We start from the raw sequence: 17863 nt of genomic DNA, 5'->3' as shown, positions 1-17863 counted from the left end.
GTCTTAAGTCGCCGGGGTATATTTGTAGCAATAGCCAAAAATACATTGTATGGGTCAAAATTATCGATTTTTCTTTTATGCCAAAAATCATTAGGATATTAAGTAAAGATCATGCTCCATGAAGATATTTAGGAAATTCCCTACCATAAATATATTAAAACTTAATTTTTGATTAGTAATATGCATTGCTAAGAACTTCATTTGGACAAATTTAAAGGCAATTTTCTCAATATTTCGATTTTTTTGCACCCTCAAATTCCAGATTTTCAAATAGTTGTATCTCGGCCAAATATTGTCCTATGCTAACAAACCATACAACAATGGAAAGCTTATTTATTCAGCATTCAGATGATCTATAAATCTCAATTTTGAAAAATTGACACTTACGACTGGTTTTGTGGTCCAGGGTCACATATCTAATTCTCTATAATTAAACCATTATTGTCATTAAATTAATAATGTATCATATGTAGCCCTGAAAAACCTATATCAAATTACGTCTCGTCCCTCATTCTGTAAAAATGAACAGGAATCACACAGCTATAACAGAAGCCTAGCAGGTAAGTGTGCATCAGGAATGTGAATAAACTGTCAATAATAATAATAATATCAAATAAAATGTAATTTAAAAACAGAAATGTTAAAGTAAAATCATACCATAACAAAAATCCTTTAATTTAAGCAACTTATATGAAGGAATAATTATGCATGGCATTTCTCCATTTATAACTTATACCTCGATTTTGTTTTTTTATTAACTCGCCTTCCCACAAAATGATTCTCAGACCTGCTGCCAGCTCACGTCAGATGACGGAGAGCAGAAGGAAGCAGGAGAAGTGAATGGAGATAAACAGGCAGTGAAGCAAGCCTGCACCAATGCACTTATCAAGAGCCTATAATCGAGGGGTCAGACTGTGGAAAGGCCCTTTACATGTCTGGCTGTGACCTTCACTGATACAGTACTAGACCAGTCACTAAATATACAACCTCCAACACACTGACGGCATTTAAGCAACTTATATGAAGGAATAATTATGCATGGCATTTCTCCATTTATAACTTATACCTCGATTTTGTTTTTTATTAACTCGCCTTCCCACAAAATGATTCTCAGACCTGCTGCCAGCTCACGTCAGATGACGGAGAGCAGAAGGAAGCAGGAGAAGTGAATGGAGATAAACAGGCAGTGAAGCAAGCCTGCACCAATGCACTTATCAAGAGCCTATAATCGAGGGGTCAGACTGTGGAAAGGCCCTTTACATGTCTGGCTGTGACCTTCACTGATACAGTACTAGACCAGTCACTAAATATACAACCTCCAACACACTGACGGCATTTCAGCCAGCGTCCCTACTGTTCCCACACACATAATATCTAAACTAGGACACAGTACACTACTATTGTTTTTACAAAGCTTTAGCATTTTTAGACTAAGCTTTATATAAAGCTTCTGTATTTTTAGAATGAAAATTACCCCATTTATAGATCCTTTTAGTTCCCAAAAAGAACTCGTGTCACAATTTTGCTAACTTTAAGGTGCTGATATGAAATATAAACATTGCTTTAAAGCTTTAGAAGAAAATATGGACAGAGAAGTCTCAGGTTCCAATGTATGTTTGACAGTTACTTTTATTTTTTCCTTATACATTATTTAATGTCGTCTCAAATTTTGCTAATTCTTGGGACACTTTTGTCCCTAAAGTGTTGCTATGAAACATCCACATTGCTTTGAAACTAAAGAACAAATCTAAATCTTTGTGAAAATGAAAAGTCCGAGGACTGAGAAGTCTCAGGTTTCAACATTTGTTTGACAACAAACACTAGAGAAGGAAAAAAAAAAAAAACTTAATTTTCTTCAAACTCCAGCATGTCTAGAACAAAATGTCAAACCCAAGAGTCAGCCGACAACGGTGGCCAAAAATTGAAAAGCAGGCCTCATCGTTCCAAATCCAAAACTGAACTCCACCCAAGCCAAGCAGCAAAGCTCCACAGCTCTCACACACACACACACACACACACACCCCTTCGATTCAACGCGAGCGAGATCTCTGGCATCTCAACAACGCTCCCGGCCAACACTAATCAATGCAATGTGACGGCACACGCAACTGTCAACAAGACAATCTGCAAAACACACTGACGGCATTTCAGCCAGCGTCCCTACTGTTCCCACACACATAATATCTAAACTAGGACACAGTACACTACTATTGTTTTTACAAAGCTTTAGCATTTTTAGACTAAGCTTTATATAAAGCTTCTGTATTTTTAGAATGAAAATTACCCCATTTATAGATCCTTTTAGTTCCCAAAAAGAACTCGTGTCACAATTTTGCTAACTTTAAGGTGCACTTTTGTCCCTAAAGTGTTGATATGAAATATAAACATTGCTTTAAAGCTTTAGAAGAAAATATGGACAGAGAAGTCTCAGGTTCCAATGTATGTTTGACAGTTACTTTTATTTTTTCCTTATACATTATTTAATGTCGTCTCAAATTTTGCTAATTCTTGGGACAATTGTGTCCCTAAAGTGTTGCTATGAAACATCCACATTGCTTTGAAACTAAAGAACAAATCTAAATCTTTGTGAAAATGAAAAGTCCGAGGACTGAGAAGTCTCAGGTTTCAACATTTGTTTGACAACAAACACTAGAGAAGGAAAAAAAAAAAAAACTTAATTTTCTTCAAACTCCAGCATGTCTAGAACAAAATGTCAAACCCAAGAGTCAGCCGACAACGGTGGCCAAAAATTGAAAAGCAGGCCTCATCGTTCCAAATCCAAAACTGAACTCCACCCAAGCCAAGCAGCAAAGCTCCACAGCTCTCACACACACACACACACACACACACCCCTTCGATTCAACGCGAGCGAGATCTCTGGCATCTCAACAACGCTCCCGGCCAACACTAATCAATGCAATGTGACGGCACACGCAACTGTCAACAAGACAATCTGCAAAATTTATAATTTTAATAAATTTATTAAGTCCCGCAAACAATGATTTTTGAAACGAACTCAACAAAGAACACAACTACTGCTTGTTTTTAGTTTTGTACCTTTATCAAAACCACGTCCACTGATCTCTTGCCCTTTGCGCACAGGCTGTACTTTCGCCGGTGTCGCTCGTACATCTTTTCCAGGAGTGAAATGTCAAGGAGAAGAAGAAAGTGCTGTTATAGTCCAACATGAAGCCCGAGACTTGTGGAGTTTCCAGTCAAGCTTTGGGAAAAATGAGCAACTCTCTGCACATCTGCACCATGAACCAGCCCCATTCTCACTCTCCCTCCCTCCCTTCTTCACACACTTCTTTCTCCCCTCCCTCCCTCCCTCCCTCCCTCTCTCTTTTTTCCTTCAGCACACTCCCTCTCTTTTTCTATCGCTGGCTTTCTTTCTGCTTTCACGGTTTGTTCGTTTTTTTTAACAGACTCACCGTATCGCAGCTGATCATTGCTTTTCCCTCTTTGCTCTTTCTCAATCCCTCTCATCCCACCATTTCCATCCTTCTCTATTTTCACATAGAAAGCTTCACGTCGTTCTCAATGTGCATCACTGTGTGGTTGAACTATGATCGGTTAACTGCGACCAAAGAGGACAAGGTCGTCACATTCATTCTCTGATAAGAGACACGTTTTCAGAGGGTTTTCATCCCTTAAACTATGGGGCAAGATTCCCAGACTCCACCTATAGCTTTGTGTGTGTTCTGTGAAGTGCAAGATAAGCCTTTTCATCCAAGTAAGCATTCTATCAGAAATATCTTGTCATGATAGAACATGATACACTGTTGATCTATGCTGTTCACAATTCAAACAAGAAGTATAAGGCGCAATAAATCGGATTTAGCTTAGCATTGGACGCAAGGGACTTTCAAACCTTGCATCTGTAAAGAACCATCAACCGACTAACAGCTGGAGCCATGGCAACCGTTTCAAATGGCGAGAATGATAAAAGGCTAGAGCACGGGCTGATGGGATTCAATGCAATTGAGGCAGTGCGAGGAACTCAAATTGAACTTTTGGAAAAGAATCAGAATACCGGTTCAGTGTTGTTGTTAACCAAAACTACTAAAATAGACGTTAAATGAAATAAAGCTGAAATAAAAATATAAATCTAAATATTAGATGAAAAAAACAAACACAAATAAGTTTTAAAGTACTAAAATTACTCAAACTGAAAGCTAAATAGAATTTCTTTTAAAAAGCAAAAACTAGTAAAAATGAAAAAAGCACAAAATTACTAAAACTAAAATAAAAATGGAAACTAAAAGCCAATTCAAAATATTAATAAGTACTATAATATTTATAACACTGACATGGCTGCTACTAAACTACTGCACAATATATAATTAATTGGGAAACATCGAGAAATTAAAATATTGCATTACTTGAAACTGTGGATTAAAGCAAAGGGTGGTAGCATTATGACAAGCCTGTTGTTGAACCAATGCATGCATGCCGAACTGCACTGTTTTTCCACATGTGCTTGGGAGTTTCCATCCAACATACAGTATAATGAGGGTGTCACAGTGTGGGAATATATAATTTTATACAAAAACACACAAAACAGTCACACAGACACACCTTGAGCACAAAAACACCTTCAATTAAAGTCTTTAATTGAAACACTTTTACACTTCTCCACGTTTAGCATGAAGATCCTTACTTGTACTTAGGAGTAACAGATATTCAGATAACTGTGTAGGTTGTCCTGACGCAGTCAGTTTGCTCTTTACTGTGTGTTTGCATGCATGCGTGTGATTATCCAGTGGAGGAGGGGATAGGAGAAACAAGGGCTCTTTGTGGGGATCCCGGAGCATAAAAGACGCCATAAAAAAAACACGCCATAAAAGCATCCTAAAAGTGGTCCATATGAGTTGAGTGCAATATTGAAATTATATGATAACCTTTATGTGAATAATAGACTGCAATTTGGCATTAGTCACTAAAAATACTGACGTTCAAGAGAGAAGCAGTGATATCTGAATCATGAATGAATCATTCCTTTGAGTCAGGTCTCTAAATGAATCAGTTGATCCAATTCACGAAACAAGTCTGAACGATTCATTCACAAATCTGACTGATCCGGTTTTTGAATTCTCGAACTCGCTAACTCAGTGGTCCGGGCATAATCATTAGCAGCTCAACGAAGATAAAGATTAGCAGTGAATAACAAGTTGGCATTAAAGGGAAATTCATCTGTTCATCTGTTTTCAAAATGTATGTTATTGATCTTTTTGTAAATGATTCATCCATGCAAATGCTTCTGAGGTTTGTTTGACCTTTTAAATCAGTCAGCCATAAAAAGGCATCTTACGATTTCAGGAGACGTAAATATAGTTCAAATATAGTTATAAGGCCCACTATTATGGTTTAGGTGTTTGTGTAACCTTTAAATGCATTGAAAAGAGTGTCAAACACTAAAATACCAACTTCTGCTTTTGCGTTCCACAGAAGAAAGCCATATGGGTTTGAATCAACATGAGGGTGCGCAAATGACTTTTTGGAAGAACTAATGCTGGAAATGAGAGAACAACAAAGGATAATGGACTGAGGTAAAAAAGAGGACGACTTGAAAGGGGCGAGCAGAAGCACAGAAGTTGAGTGAGAACAAAACAAAGGATATTTCCATCATTGGCGGAGCCAACAAACAGATGCATGAATGGAAGGAGTGTGTGTGGATCTAGACCAGCCTCAGCGGTGTCTTCAACCCTCCCACTCCACCAACACCAGCCCTTTGCTTTTCTTCAACATCACGCCATTCTTACACTTCACATTCCAGCGCTTGAGAGGCAGCCTTGTTCCTTTTTCCAACACACTAGATGGCGGATTTGTGTTTGCGTACGTGTTTGTGAGTGCGCGCTAAGGCTCTGTTTCCCAGGGGTGGCTTGTGTGGTTTATTAGTTTGGATGTTTAGTGAAAAAGGAACTCCTTTAAAGGGGTTCCACACAGTGCATCTTGCCTGCTGCACGAGGACAGATGAAAAGAGACAAAGAAACCCTCATGCTGCTGGTGGCATATTGAGACCACAGTCTGTGCTTTTTTTGCCCTTGTCCCTCTCTCTAACACATATGTAGACTACTAGACAGCTCAGTGCACATCTGGAAGGAGTTATATTGCATCCTAACACAAGAGGGAGCCACAGCGCTCTAGACGCCACAGGATAATAAGCTAAAAACAGCCAAACTACCCATTACCCATCACACCTGCAGGATGAAAAACATTCAAAATCAGTATGCAATCAAAAATGATTGCATTTATGTTCATAAAGCATGTTTCTGGTCTTATGTGAATGATTCATTCGCCCATGTTTAAAAAATAAAAGTAGTGCATAATAACACGATCATGCTAATTCTTACAATCTTCTCTCTTCAGCCTAGGGGTGTGCGATATATATATCGTCTGCGATATCATCGTAATTGTTGTTTTAATGTCGATTTGACATTATCGAAACATCCCTACAGAGCGCACACATACATTACGTGAAGTCTAGACTAGTGCGTGAGTGCATTTAGTGTGTTTTCTTTCACTGCATGATTCAGTCTATTAAAATGCATTTAGAATGATCACAAATTCAATGATAATGGCAGAAAATGTATATATTTATATCACTTCATAGTTATTCAATTTCACACGAAGAGTGCCGTTTTTCTCCAAAAAATTACCATGATTACAAATGTGACATTGAATTCAATAAACAATAAGTTAATTAAAAACAGCCCAAATATCTTATTATTCTAATTCCCTGATTAAATGTAAGAATTTGCCTCAAAAGATAATGGACACTTTTAGAAAAAAATGGCTTTATAAAAGGTAAAAATGCCCATAAAATGCAAAAATCAGTTTAAACTTATTGGAAAAGATTCATTTCTATCAGTATGAACTGACCACCACACAGAATATGAAGAATATTAAAAACATTAGGGAGTTAGCTGTCTTTGGCAGTCCTTAAGGTACCAGCACAATAACACACTCCGCAAAATATCGTCTAATTATCGTTATCGATAAAATCCCAGAAAATATCAAGATATAATTTTGTGTCAATGTCGCACACCCCTATGTTCAGCCTCTACAAAAATAACTTGGATTTCACCCTGCCCTCTGTTGGAAGCAACTGCAATGAGGAATTAATTCATCAACTACCTCCAAAGGTGAGAAATATTTGAAGACCGAGCTTTTCTGGTGTGGAAAGATACAAATCAGTCAAGGTACATGCTAGCATGACAAATCAGACTGAATGAAGTGACCTCAGATCCGATTTCCAATCCACCTTCATAAATTAAATGACAGAATGACAACAAAAGTGAAAATGTAAGAAAAATCACTATAAAATTGTTGTATACATTCATTTTAAAAACATGAAAATTATAATACTGCTTTAGCAAGCACCGCTATTAAGAACTCCGGCTTTCTTGTGCTTTGTTTTGGACAAGCAATGATAAAGTTAGCATGCTAGTCAAAGTTGGGATGCTCTTTAAATGTGGCCTCTGCTCTTATCTTAAGAGTCTCTTAAGATAGAATGTTCCAGAGTGTAACTTCTTTCAAATGCTGACAATGTAGCTATACAACCTCATGATGCGTTCCAAGTCTGCATGCCAGACTGCAGATAAGTGTAAATGTAGCTTGATTTCAGAGGCAACGTAGAAGCTACAGTACCTTGACAAGAGAGGTCAGAAGGGGGTACAAAAGATCAGACAGTCAATAATGGGTTAATTCTTTTTGCCCCAAATAGGGCCTAGATTCAAATAAAACTGGAAGAATGCAGCTTAAGCAAGCTAATGGTTTAAAAAAAATTAGACTTAGCATTCTCTGCTAATTTGTTTGAAGACAAAAGATGTCTCCACAAGTGTCTCCTCAGAATGAATGAAACCCCGTTATGTCACTCAGTCAATCACTTACAAGAAAAAGATCATTTCATCACTCATGCTTGAGTGCAATCAAAACAAAGATGCTAGTTGCAACATGCTAGCAAACACGTGTCAGTTTCCATTGCTTTAAGGCCCGTTCACACCAAAAAATGATAACTGTAACGATAGCGTCCACACCATCGGATGATAGCATTCTGTTTATTATAAGTATGCACTGCAGTTTTGTTGTATGCTGAGCTCTTCTTGCTGAGAATTCTGACCTGTTGTCAATGTTTTTTATCGTTCATTACATAAAAAAAAAAAGATCTGAAAGTGATTCCAATGATATTGTTATAGCTGTGGCGCGGACTTCCCTATTCTTATTTCCCGTTCTCAAGAATTAGAATGATTATTATAACTTTATACCTGCAGTTATCATTACAGTACATAATTTTTTGGTGTGAATGGGCCTTTATATACTGTATCAAGAGATTTAACTTTATCTTTCACCTCCTCAACAATAATTTTAGATCATATCAGGTACTCCAAAACCAAAATATGAGGCACAGGAAGCAGTCAAAACAATATGGATTCCCACAGGAAGATGACAAAATAAACGGCCGAAGTTCCTTCTAATCAGAAACTCCCAAAGACTGAAGATAGTCACTTCGTCACTCTTGCTGGCCCGCATAAACACCCAAGTTATCACATCTTCCCTTCCTCCCTCTGTTTTCTCGCCACTGATATCATCCCTCTGACACACAACTGGGGAAAAAAAGGGTGAAGTCATCTTTCCTCCTTGAGAAAAGGACAGCACACACACACACAACCACAGTGTGAGCTGTAGGGTGGCAGTGTTCCCATATCTACCAGTTTGACCTTACGAGACACAGTTCAGCAGTTCCAACTCAGACCTGCGTCAGAATGCTGAAGCACTTTCAGCAACCAGGCGGAGAAATCAGATTTACGACAGAAGGTCAGGTCCAAAACATCCCTGAATTTCTGCTCAGTGGAGCCTTCCGGGAAACTACCACCGTCCTAGCTACTGAGTGAGAATTCAGGGTGGCTGGACGCAAACTCTCTGAGTGAATCATACCAAGAGGTCTAAACGTTAATGATTTATTTAGTGGATGGCAGGTTGAGGAAATTAGCCAAAGAATACTCACCATTTGGGAATTCGCCATGTCTACTGAGGAGTCTTGGTGTCCGTCCACTGCATCCTCTGCTAAAGCGCCGTCAACTGTGAGGTGGAATCAAGAAAGATGACATTTATAATTTGAAACTAATAAAAGACTGTAGCACTTTTAAGTTTTAAAAGTAATTGCTTTGCCATTCTGTCAAACTTACTGTAGATGAAGAGGCTAGTTTTTTGTGCATGTACAAACAACAAAACGCTTCAGGTAAATAAGTGAAACCCACAGTTTCAAGGAAATTTGTGTGTGAATTTTAATGGAAATTTCCAAAAAATCAATACGTAATTCATTAACTCAGCTGCTGATTCATGTCCAAAGAGCGAACATTTCTGTTGCGCAGGTTTACTTGTTTACTCAGAAATGACCAAATCGTAATAAGACCATTTAGATATGTTATTAACCCCATGTTTTGATAAAAGGAAGCGACTTATTCCTCCTTTCAAACTGAGATCAGCACCTCCACGAATGTGATATAAATAACACATACAGTAAGCAACTATTAGTAGAACAATGCTGAATTCTCACCCATGTGGAAAAGAGCTGGGCGTCTACTTTGTTTAAAAAATAATAATAATGTTCAAAAGACAATCTTTCAAATGTTTTCATTCAATGAGGTGAGGCAGAGCTGACATCACCAGGTTGCCATGATACAACGTGCTGCAAATACACATTATCATTTGCAAACACTCCCTATTAACACTGCTACCGGAATGACAAGGAAGGTTTTTCCCTTCCGGATGGAAACCTAAACCGCTGATTGAGCTTTGTTTCAAATGACAGAAATGTGTCTAATTGTTACTAAAAATAACATTACAGACAAAATGGGAATAAATATTGACCTATATAAGAATAACTCAATGTTATGTCCATAGAAAATAGCTTGTAAGGCAAACACCATTGTATTCACATGCACACACACAAGCATGAATCAGAATACAATGAAGCCAATGACAAATTAGCTTACGCTGTAAACAATCTAATTAGAATGACATGATAAACATACTTAATTTTGAAGCAGCACAAAGTTTCAGACTTTCAAACAACTGTTACACAGGATGACGGTAAAAAGTAGCATTATCAAATAACATCAGATTCCCTAAAATAATTGTTTACACAGTCAGCACTGAGAGAATGATAAATCAAAAGGCATTACCTGTCATTTGTTCGACAGGTGGTTCCTCTGCACACTGCTGAAGAGTTTCACTGTGATCCATCAAACAATCTTGATGTAATCCATTCAGCCTCTCAGGTGTTTCTGAAGGCTGCAGTTCCTCAGACAAACCATTGTCTATATCCACTGGGGAAGTGTGTTCCAAATCCTGGTGCAATCCACTATTAATATCCAAAGGGGAAGTGAGCTCAGCTGTTGAGGATGAGGCATTGAGTGGGTCAGGCATGGAGGAGCTCTCCAGAGCTGAACCACTGCTGGTGTCCATGGGAGAGCATGGGCTGTCTCCCGAGACAGTCGTCTCGCACATATCGGTAGCCATGTCAACACATTCATCCCCACCAGGAATTACAGCAGAGATCTTTACTCCATCAGTGAAGGGGGTCTCAGAAGGTCTGCAGCCTTGGCTTTCTGTTAGAGGTGAGGCACAAGACAGGTCAAGGTCATTCACACATTCAACAGTAGGTTCTGATGGTGTACCATTGTCTATATCCACTGGGGAAGTGTGTTCCAAATCCTGGTGCAATCCACTATTAATATCCAAAGGGGAAGAGAGCTCAGCTGTTGAGGATGAGGCATTGAGTGGGTCAGGCATGGAGGAGCTCTCCAGAACTGAACCACTGCTGGTGTCCATGGGAGAGCATGGGCTGTCCCTCGAGACAGTCGTCTCACACATATCAGTAGCCATGTCAACACATTCAACCCCACCAGGAATTACAGCAGAGATCTTTACTCCATCAGTAAAGGGGGTCTCAGAAGGTCTGCTGCCTTGGCTTAGGGGCGAGGCACAAGATAGGTCTAGGTCATTCACACATTCTGCAGTAGGTTCTGATGGTGTGTTTGCACTCTCTTTGGAGGATTCTGGGAGCTGGAACTGTGTATTGGATTCAGGACAATCATTGTGTGTGATTTCCGGCAGATCAAGAAGCTTGTTGATTGTGTCCTGTGAAGTGGAGTCAATTTCCCTTTCCCGTAGAGGGTCATCTGGAGCAACATCTTTAAATCCCGGTTCACCTTGCAAAGTTGACACTAGAACCGATGGTTCCCCTGGCTCACAAATTTGATTTTCATTTGTGGTATCTCCAGAATATTCCTCAGGAATCTGCTCAACCAGTTTGGACGTAGAGTCTGGCTGAACAAATGTTTCAGATGCCTCTTCTCCTCCGAAAGGAGTTCCTATGATTATATCAACTCCACAATGTTCAGAAGACAGAATCGTAGACACATCCTGCTGTAAATCACTTACGATAAAGGCTTCAGAGTCAACAGGCAGAGAAGATTCATCAGAAGATTTGGATTTGTCATCCAACTGTGAGACAACAATGTCATCAATTGATTCCTGCTCTTCAAAGATCTCCTTAGGGTGGTTTATCCTCTCATTAGAGGCTACCTCCTCCTTGCTTCCATCAGGTAGAGACCCGGCAATCTGGCTAGATGAAACCTCTGCAGTGATGCCAACAGAAACCCCTGCTATTGCACTGATGTCACAGTCTGAGTCATTCAAAATCTCCTGACATTCTAATGCAGTTTCTGAAGATTGTGTGACTTGGTGTGGCTGTTGAAAACCTTCTGTATTCTCAGACAAGGGCTCCACAGCTGGACCTTCATGAGGAGAAGCCTCAGGAACTGGTGAGAGCCCTCGTCTAACTTTATGCACCGGTCCTGGTGCCATGTTTGGCTGCAGACTTAACGATTCCAAAGGATCACCTACTGAAATACTAAATCCAGAGTTCTGCTTTATGCTAACGTCATCCGTAACCAAACCAGAAACTGACTCAGTGTTGCCTTTGGTGTGATTTCCCGTCTCTGTCTCTAGGCTACCATGTGGCTTGTCAACACCATCAGAAATAACAGTTTCATCGTTTCGTACGGACGAGGTAACCTCAGAATTTACCTGAATTAATGTCAGTTTAGCTTCGTCTGTTCCCACCGAGCATTCCATAGGCAGCTTGGGCTCAAACTTTTCGTCTTGCTGACCGTTTTCCTCTGGATAATGGGAAGAAAGTGCTTTAGAGTTTAAGCCTATTTCCTGGCTGCTACTCGTCTCCCCTTCCCTTTCCTCTGGTAAGTCCCCTCGCCAACTTAGATCAGCACTCCCCTCGCTCTCCTCCTCTCTTTGTGAAGGCTGACTAGTTTCCGTGGGGAGGAGACCCTGAGATTGTGCGTGGCCCATGTCTTGGGACTCAAGGTTGCCAGATTGAGCGTTATTGTCTTTTTCAGTCTGTAAACTCCTCTGCCAAGCCTCCTGCTCTTTTTGGTTCCCTTTATCAGGCTGTGAAGTAGCCCCCTGTTTGGCACTGATTACGCAGAGTTCTATATCAGCTTCCTCCCGCTGGTTTCCACAGGAAGGGGCACTGAATTTCACAGAATCGCCTTCTACCCGCTGCTGCGAACAGTCAGTCTTATCTGACGCCTTGCCTGTATCCCCTACAGCTGGCGGGTCAAGCTCCACCTCCCTGTCCTGTGATTGGACATGATTTCCTGTGCTGTTTTGACGAATACACAGTCCATCCTCAACGGCAGAGCTGTTCGATTCGCAGGTTTCTTCTTGTTCAGAGTTGAGTTCCTGATGCTCAGGCTCCAGTGCATTGGCTGGTACGCAGTCAGCAGGCTCTGTTCTATCACTGGAGTTTTGGTTAAGAATCAGCAGTGCTGGCTTATGTTGTGGCGGAGGATCTTCCTGAATAAACAAAGTTCAAAAACAGCTATTAAATAAAGCAGCACGCCTTATACTGCCCTCATTAAAACTGACATTAAACATTCACCCAGAGAAACAGAGCAAGAGTGCGTGCACAGTGATAGAAAGAGACAGTCTAGTTTGTGATCTGCATTTAGTAACTTCCTTTAGTCACAAATAGCTACCTCCTGCAGTGTTCTACCACAAAAGCAAACATCCCTGTTGATTGTACCCAGCTTGAAATATCACTGTGATCTTAAAGTGGCAGAGCAAGAAAATAGGACCCACCTACTGCCATAGAGGACTTCCAAATCACTGACTCACCTTCTGATGTGACTGAATGAAGCGTTGGAGCTCCTCCACATCACACTGAAGGCTAGGTGGGGGACTCCCTGGCACATCCTCTAGCGTCAGGGTGTAAGTGTTTAGCTTGGGGTGGTGTCGCAGAGCTCTGCCTTCTGGGTAACGCCACTTGGATGTTTTCGTCTCCAACTCAGGCAGATTGTCAACCCTGCCCAACACAAACATAGCAAACTTTGAGAACACCCAATCTCGAGGCACTGAATCAGCAAGGCCACACCCAGCACACCTACAGAGGATGTGAAGTAATGCACAATACTGATTGTGGTTACTGTGGAGAACACAGAATATCGACTCAAGTGTGAAAAATTAATTGTTTAAACATTGTAGCTAAACTTAAAACAGGTTTGAATCCGGCACAATGCCACAATGAGCTCGGACAACAAGAATTTCATTGTTTCTTTAGACAAAGAAATGAAAAACTAATTTAAAGGTGAAATTGAAGTTCCTAGTGGCAGTGTCAACATGTCAAACAAATAAATGTGAATAATAGATTTAAGGTGGACACACGACTGAACATTATGTATCGTAGTAATAGCAAATTACTAAGGCGGAATCACCTTCATCAGACCCAAAAAGCTACAAGCTTTCGAAAGAGAAAATGTGCAACTGTTTGTCTTTTTGTGTTTGTAAGTGGCTCAGATTGTCCCCAGAGCCCTGACACATGGGTAACAACAGGAACTGTTTTCACCTGCTGTGTATCTAAGGTCCAAAATGGTATCCATAGCAACACTGTGGCATCATTCATAGGAAACTAAAGAGTGCAAAGTGAAAAAGAGAAGCTCTTAAGGTCTAACAGACCTGAGAGGAATATTTTAAGCAGCCTGAGCATTAGCCAAATGACAGATGTGATGAAAGGCTGAACTCTTAAGGATTGGAGAGCTGAACAATTTGTCCTGGAGAGCTGAACAATTTGTCCTGTATAACTGAACCGATTAATCTATAAATAACAACATAATGACATAAAGTGGTAACATTATAAAATAATATTTAGATATATTCAAACTCATATATATAATTGAAACCAGAGTTATAATACATTATAATACTAACTTTTATTTGATAACACAAAATTGAGTGTTGATCATGTTTTATATGTTATGCATTATACTAAAGGTGAAATCATAAATAGGCAAGTAATGTAATGTATTATAACAGATCACAATGAATATCATAAGATATTATATACTGTATTTTAATGACATCATAGAAAGTACATCAAAATATCTTAGAGAAACCACCAACGAAATACCATGAGCTTTGATGGAAAGATTTGAGGCAACATCTAAGGGTGTGCTGTGGTTCAGTACACTTGCTATAAATGAGGCACTAAACCAAAGTACTTAACGGTCTTCTATAACAGATCCTTGAATCCAGAGAGCACAGATCACATGCTAGCTCTGGTCTCTCTTCTATCCTTTTGTCTGTGATCACATTTCACTGGCTTTACCAAAGTTGGTCAGCCAGTGACCCGGTAGACATCAGTCTGGGTGACACAGCTAACAGGAAATGGTTTCTAGAGTGTCGCATCTCTCTAGTATTAATACAATTATTTAGCCTAACTGTCATATGTATAGGCTTGGATTCAAATCTAATTTAATAGACATGAGATCATGGGTATATATCTGATTAACTATGAACAGAAAAAAAATGGGATCAAATCAAGCATAGCTCTCCCAATTTTCCCACTCATATATCAAATATATGAGCAGAGCTTTAAAGGGGAGACCTGTTTAGTTTTCAACCCTGAGGAGTACATGCACTGCCTTGGTACCCTGTTTTAGAATAGTCAAGTAGGGAAACATAGGTTTGCTAGCCATAGACTGTGAAGAGCACTGGCTGGAGGAAACTGATAAAGGTAAACGTTTCTGTTACACACGTACAGGTAATGCCACTTTACTGAGTAAATCTGTAGACAGGATCTTGCTGGTTTGAAATGCAAAGGCTTGCTTTAAAAAGCTTATGTGGCTTTAACTGTTTACAAAGAGCTCAGAGCCACATGGCCTGTCCTTGTGCTTTGCTCTTATCTCCCCCACATTTCAACATCCTCCTTTCTTCAGAACACAACACTAAATCTCGCCTCATTCGCATGATAAAAGTCATTGCTTTAATATTATAAATCTGACTCAGTCTAACATTGCTCTTTTTGAGAATCTAAACAAACCCAATGCAAACATTGCCTCAACAGATCTGTTTGGCTGACCCCGGGGGTGTTTAGGACATTGGAAAAATAAAAACTTTACCTTTACGAGTGCGACTTAACTTTTTATGTTTGAGAGCAACAAATTTGATAAAGCTTTATTTGTTTAAGGCATTTCAAAAGGTCACAACGTCCGTTCTGTTTGATAAAGTCTGTGGCTTATAACAGCCTATTCTTGGCATTAATCTGGTCTGATTTCATACATCAAGGGGGACAATAATGTCAATCAACAAGGGCTGTATGAAGTTGTCTCAAATGCATGTTTGTATTAATTTTACAACAGAACAAGGCAAAAATAATCTAAACATCATTACATAATTTTATTTCTCAGGCAATTCTCAGGACTCATTTAAGGTGTTGCAATAATAATAAATATTATATATGCTGTATATATGTTAAATTAAACCCATGTAATTACAAACTAGAAGTAATTCACCAGTAATAAAAAAGGTAAACAATGAAGAACATTCAGTTATTGGGATTATGGAACTGAATTTTTACATTTTTATAATTATTTTAACATATATTGCCACTCTGTTTCTGTAACTAAAAACTCTCAAAATAATCCTCTTTGTCATTATAGCAGAAGTATCAGAAAGATTTTGGGGAGCCTTCATAAATTGTCTTCGACAATGGGGGGCCTGGAGACCAGAAGTTTACTTAAAAACTAGCCAAAAATACTGGTTACGGGTATAATTTTCTTGCACACTTACTCCGTCAGCAGTTTCTGGAGCTGCGTATGGCCTTTCTTCTGGGCGACCCAGGCCGGCGTACGACCCTGTTTGTTGGGAAGTCGGAGGGCCTCTCTTCCTCCAGGTTGCTGGAGGAGAAACAGTGCTACCTTGCGTAGCCCGCGCTTTGCAGCAAAGTGCAAAAGTGTGTCTTGTGGTCCAGGTTCTATAGGAAAGGCAAACAGAATACAGTTAAGGTTGCAATCTCAGCTCAATCTCTCTCCCTTGTCCTTTTAAACAACTCACTATTATCTAATGCATATTTCTGATAATGTTGCTTGAGGAAAATGTCACACTCACTGCTTCTTGGGGGCTCTGAAGCTGTAAGCCCCGCCCCCTGTGACTTCAGAACCAATGAGAGCCGGCAAAGCCTTCAAACTAGACCCACTCCCACAATTCCCTCGACCTCGGTCAACAGAATCTCCTGACAAACTTGTGCAAACATCATTTCAATTAGATGATTTACAATGAGGACAGAAAAATCAGGAGGAGAGGTTTCCAGAGTGAAAGAAGTGATCGTATTTGAAGGCGTTTATCATAAAGACAGATTACAGAGCGCTGTTTTAGAAAGTTCAGGAAGCTTGAATGAGGCTCTCTGTGAAAGCAACAGAGACAGAGGCAGAATTGTTCTTGCTGGTTAATGAGAGGCTGAAAATGAGACTGCCCTCGCTTATTCGGCCCACTGAGGATCCAACAACCAACTTAAAAAAAAAGCTGTGGTGAAGTGATCTGGCACTGGAAAGAACAGCAGATCGGAGACACAAGAGTGGACATGACACTATATTGAAAATACTGGTGTCATGTAACTTGTATCCCAAGGCCATGTTAGAATTGTCGTACACTCTAAAAAATGTTGGGTTGTTTCAACCCAACTTTGGGTCAAATATGGACTAACCCAACTTTTGGGTTAAAAATTTAACCCAACAGTTGGGTTAGTCCATATTTGACCCAATGTTGGGTTGAAACAACCCAGCATTTTTTAGTGTGTACTCAAGCCACAAAACACTGCAGTTACTACAGTATTTATTTTAAACAGTGGTATCGCAAGGTTTCTGAATGTTTATGGAAAATTTAGCAAATGGAGTTCAGAAATGCAGTAGGAGTTTAACTTCCCCATCTCAAAGAAACAGTTTTGTCATCACTTACTCAAGCTCATGTTGTTCCAAACCAGTATGATTTTTATTTCTTACACGCATCTTACACAGTGAACACGATCCACATCCACAAATTAACAAATAAACAAAAACAAACAAAAAACGAATAAAAACCTAAAAATAAGAACAAATAAACAAAACAAAAAACCTCACACCTCAGGTCATTCTAAACCTGAATGAATTTGATTTAATGCGTGTATCTTACACAGTGGATTGGAAACACACTTTATTAATAAAAAATAAATAGATTTTTCTGACACCCACAAATTAAGATAAAAAACATCACTAAAACAAATAAATAAAAATAAACAAAAAATAAATATGAACAATTAAAACACTAAACAAATTATTTGGAAAAAAAAATGTATATATATATATATACACACACACACACACGTTTCATTTTATTTATTTGTTTACTAGCACTATGGCTCAATGTACACTGCTAGGCCACAGATGATGAAGCACTTTTAAAAACACAGAAAATTCTAATTCCATTAATATTTATACCACCCACCCAAAATTCTGTCATCATTTAC

The 17863-nt window shown here is 39.3% G+C and overlaps 1 protein-coding gene across 1 annotated transcript in view; it reads right to left on the bottom strand.

Annotated features, from left to right (window-relative positions):
• The window catches only part of LOC107583139 (A-kinase anchor protein 13-like), a 111722-nt gene that overhangs the window by 49482 nt on the left and 44377 nt on the right, over positions 1 to 17863 (bottom strand). Inside the window, exons 5-8 of the mRNA XM_016269253.1 lie at positions 16153 to 16336; positions 13204 to 13390; positions 10188 to 12882; positions 9008 to 9081 (exon numbers count right to left, since the gene is read on the bottom strand). Coding sequence (XP_016124739.1) covers positions 9008 to 9081; positions 10188 to 12882; positions 13204 to 13390; positions 16153 to 16336 — 3140 coding nt within the window. The remainder of the gene's footprint in view (positions 1 to 9007; positions 9082 to 10187; positions 12883 to 13203; positions 13391 to 16152; positions 16337 to 17863) is intronic.

Source organism: Sinocyclocheilus grahami, unplaced genomic scaffold (genome assembly GCF_001515645.1).
Source record: "Sinocyclocheilus grahami isolate Dianchi unplaced genomic scaffold, SAMN03320097.WGS_v1.1 scaffold50.1, whole genome shotgun sequence".
Lineage (NCBI taxonomy): Eukaryota > Metazoa > Chordata > Actinopteri > Cypriniformes > Cyprinidae > Sinocyclocheilus > Sinocyclocheilus grahami.
This window is presented reverse-complemented; position numbering and strand designations above follow the sequence as displayed.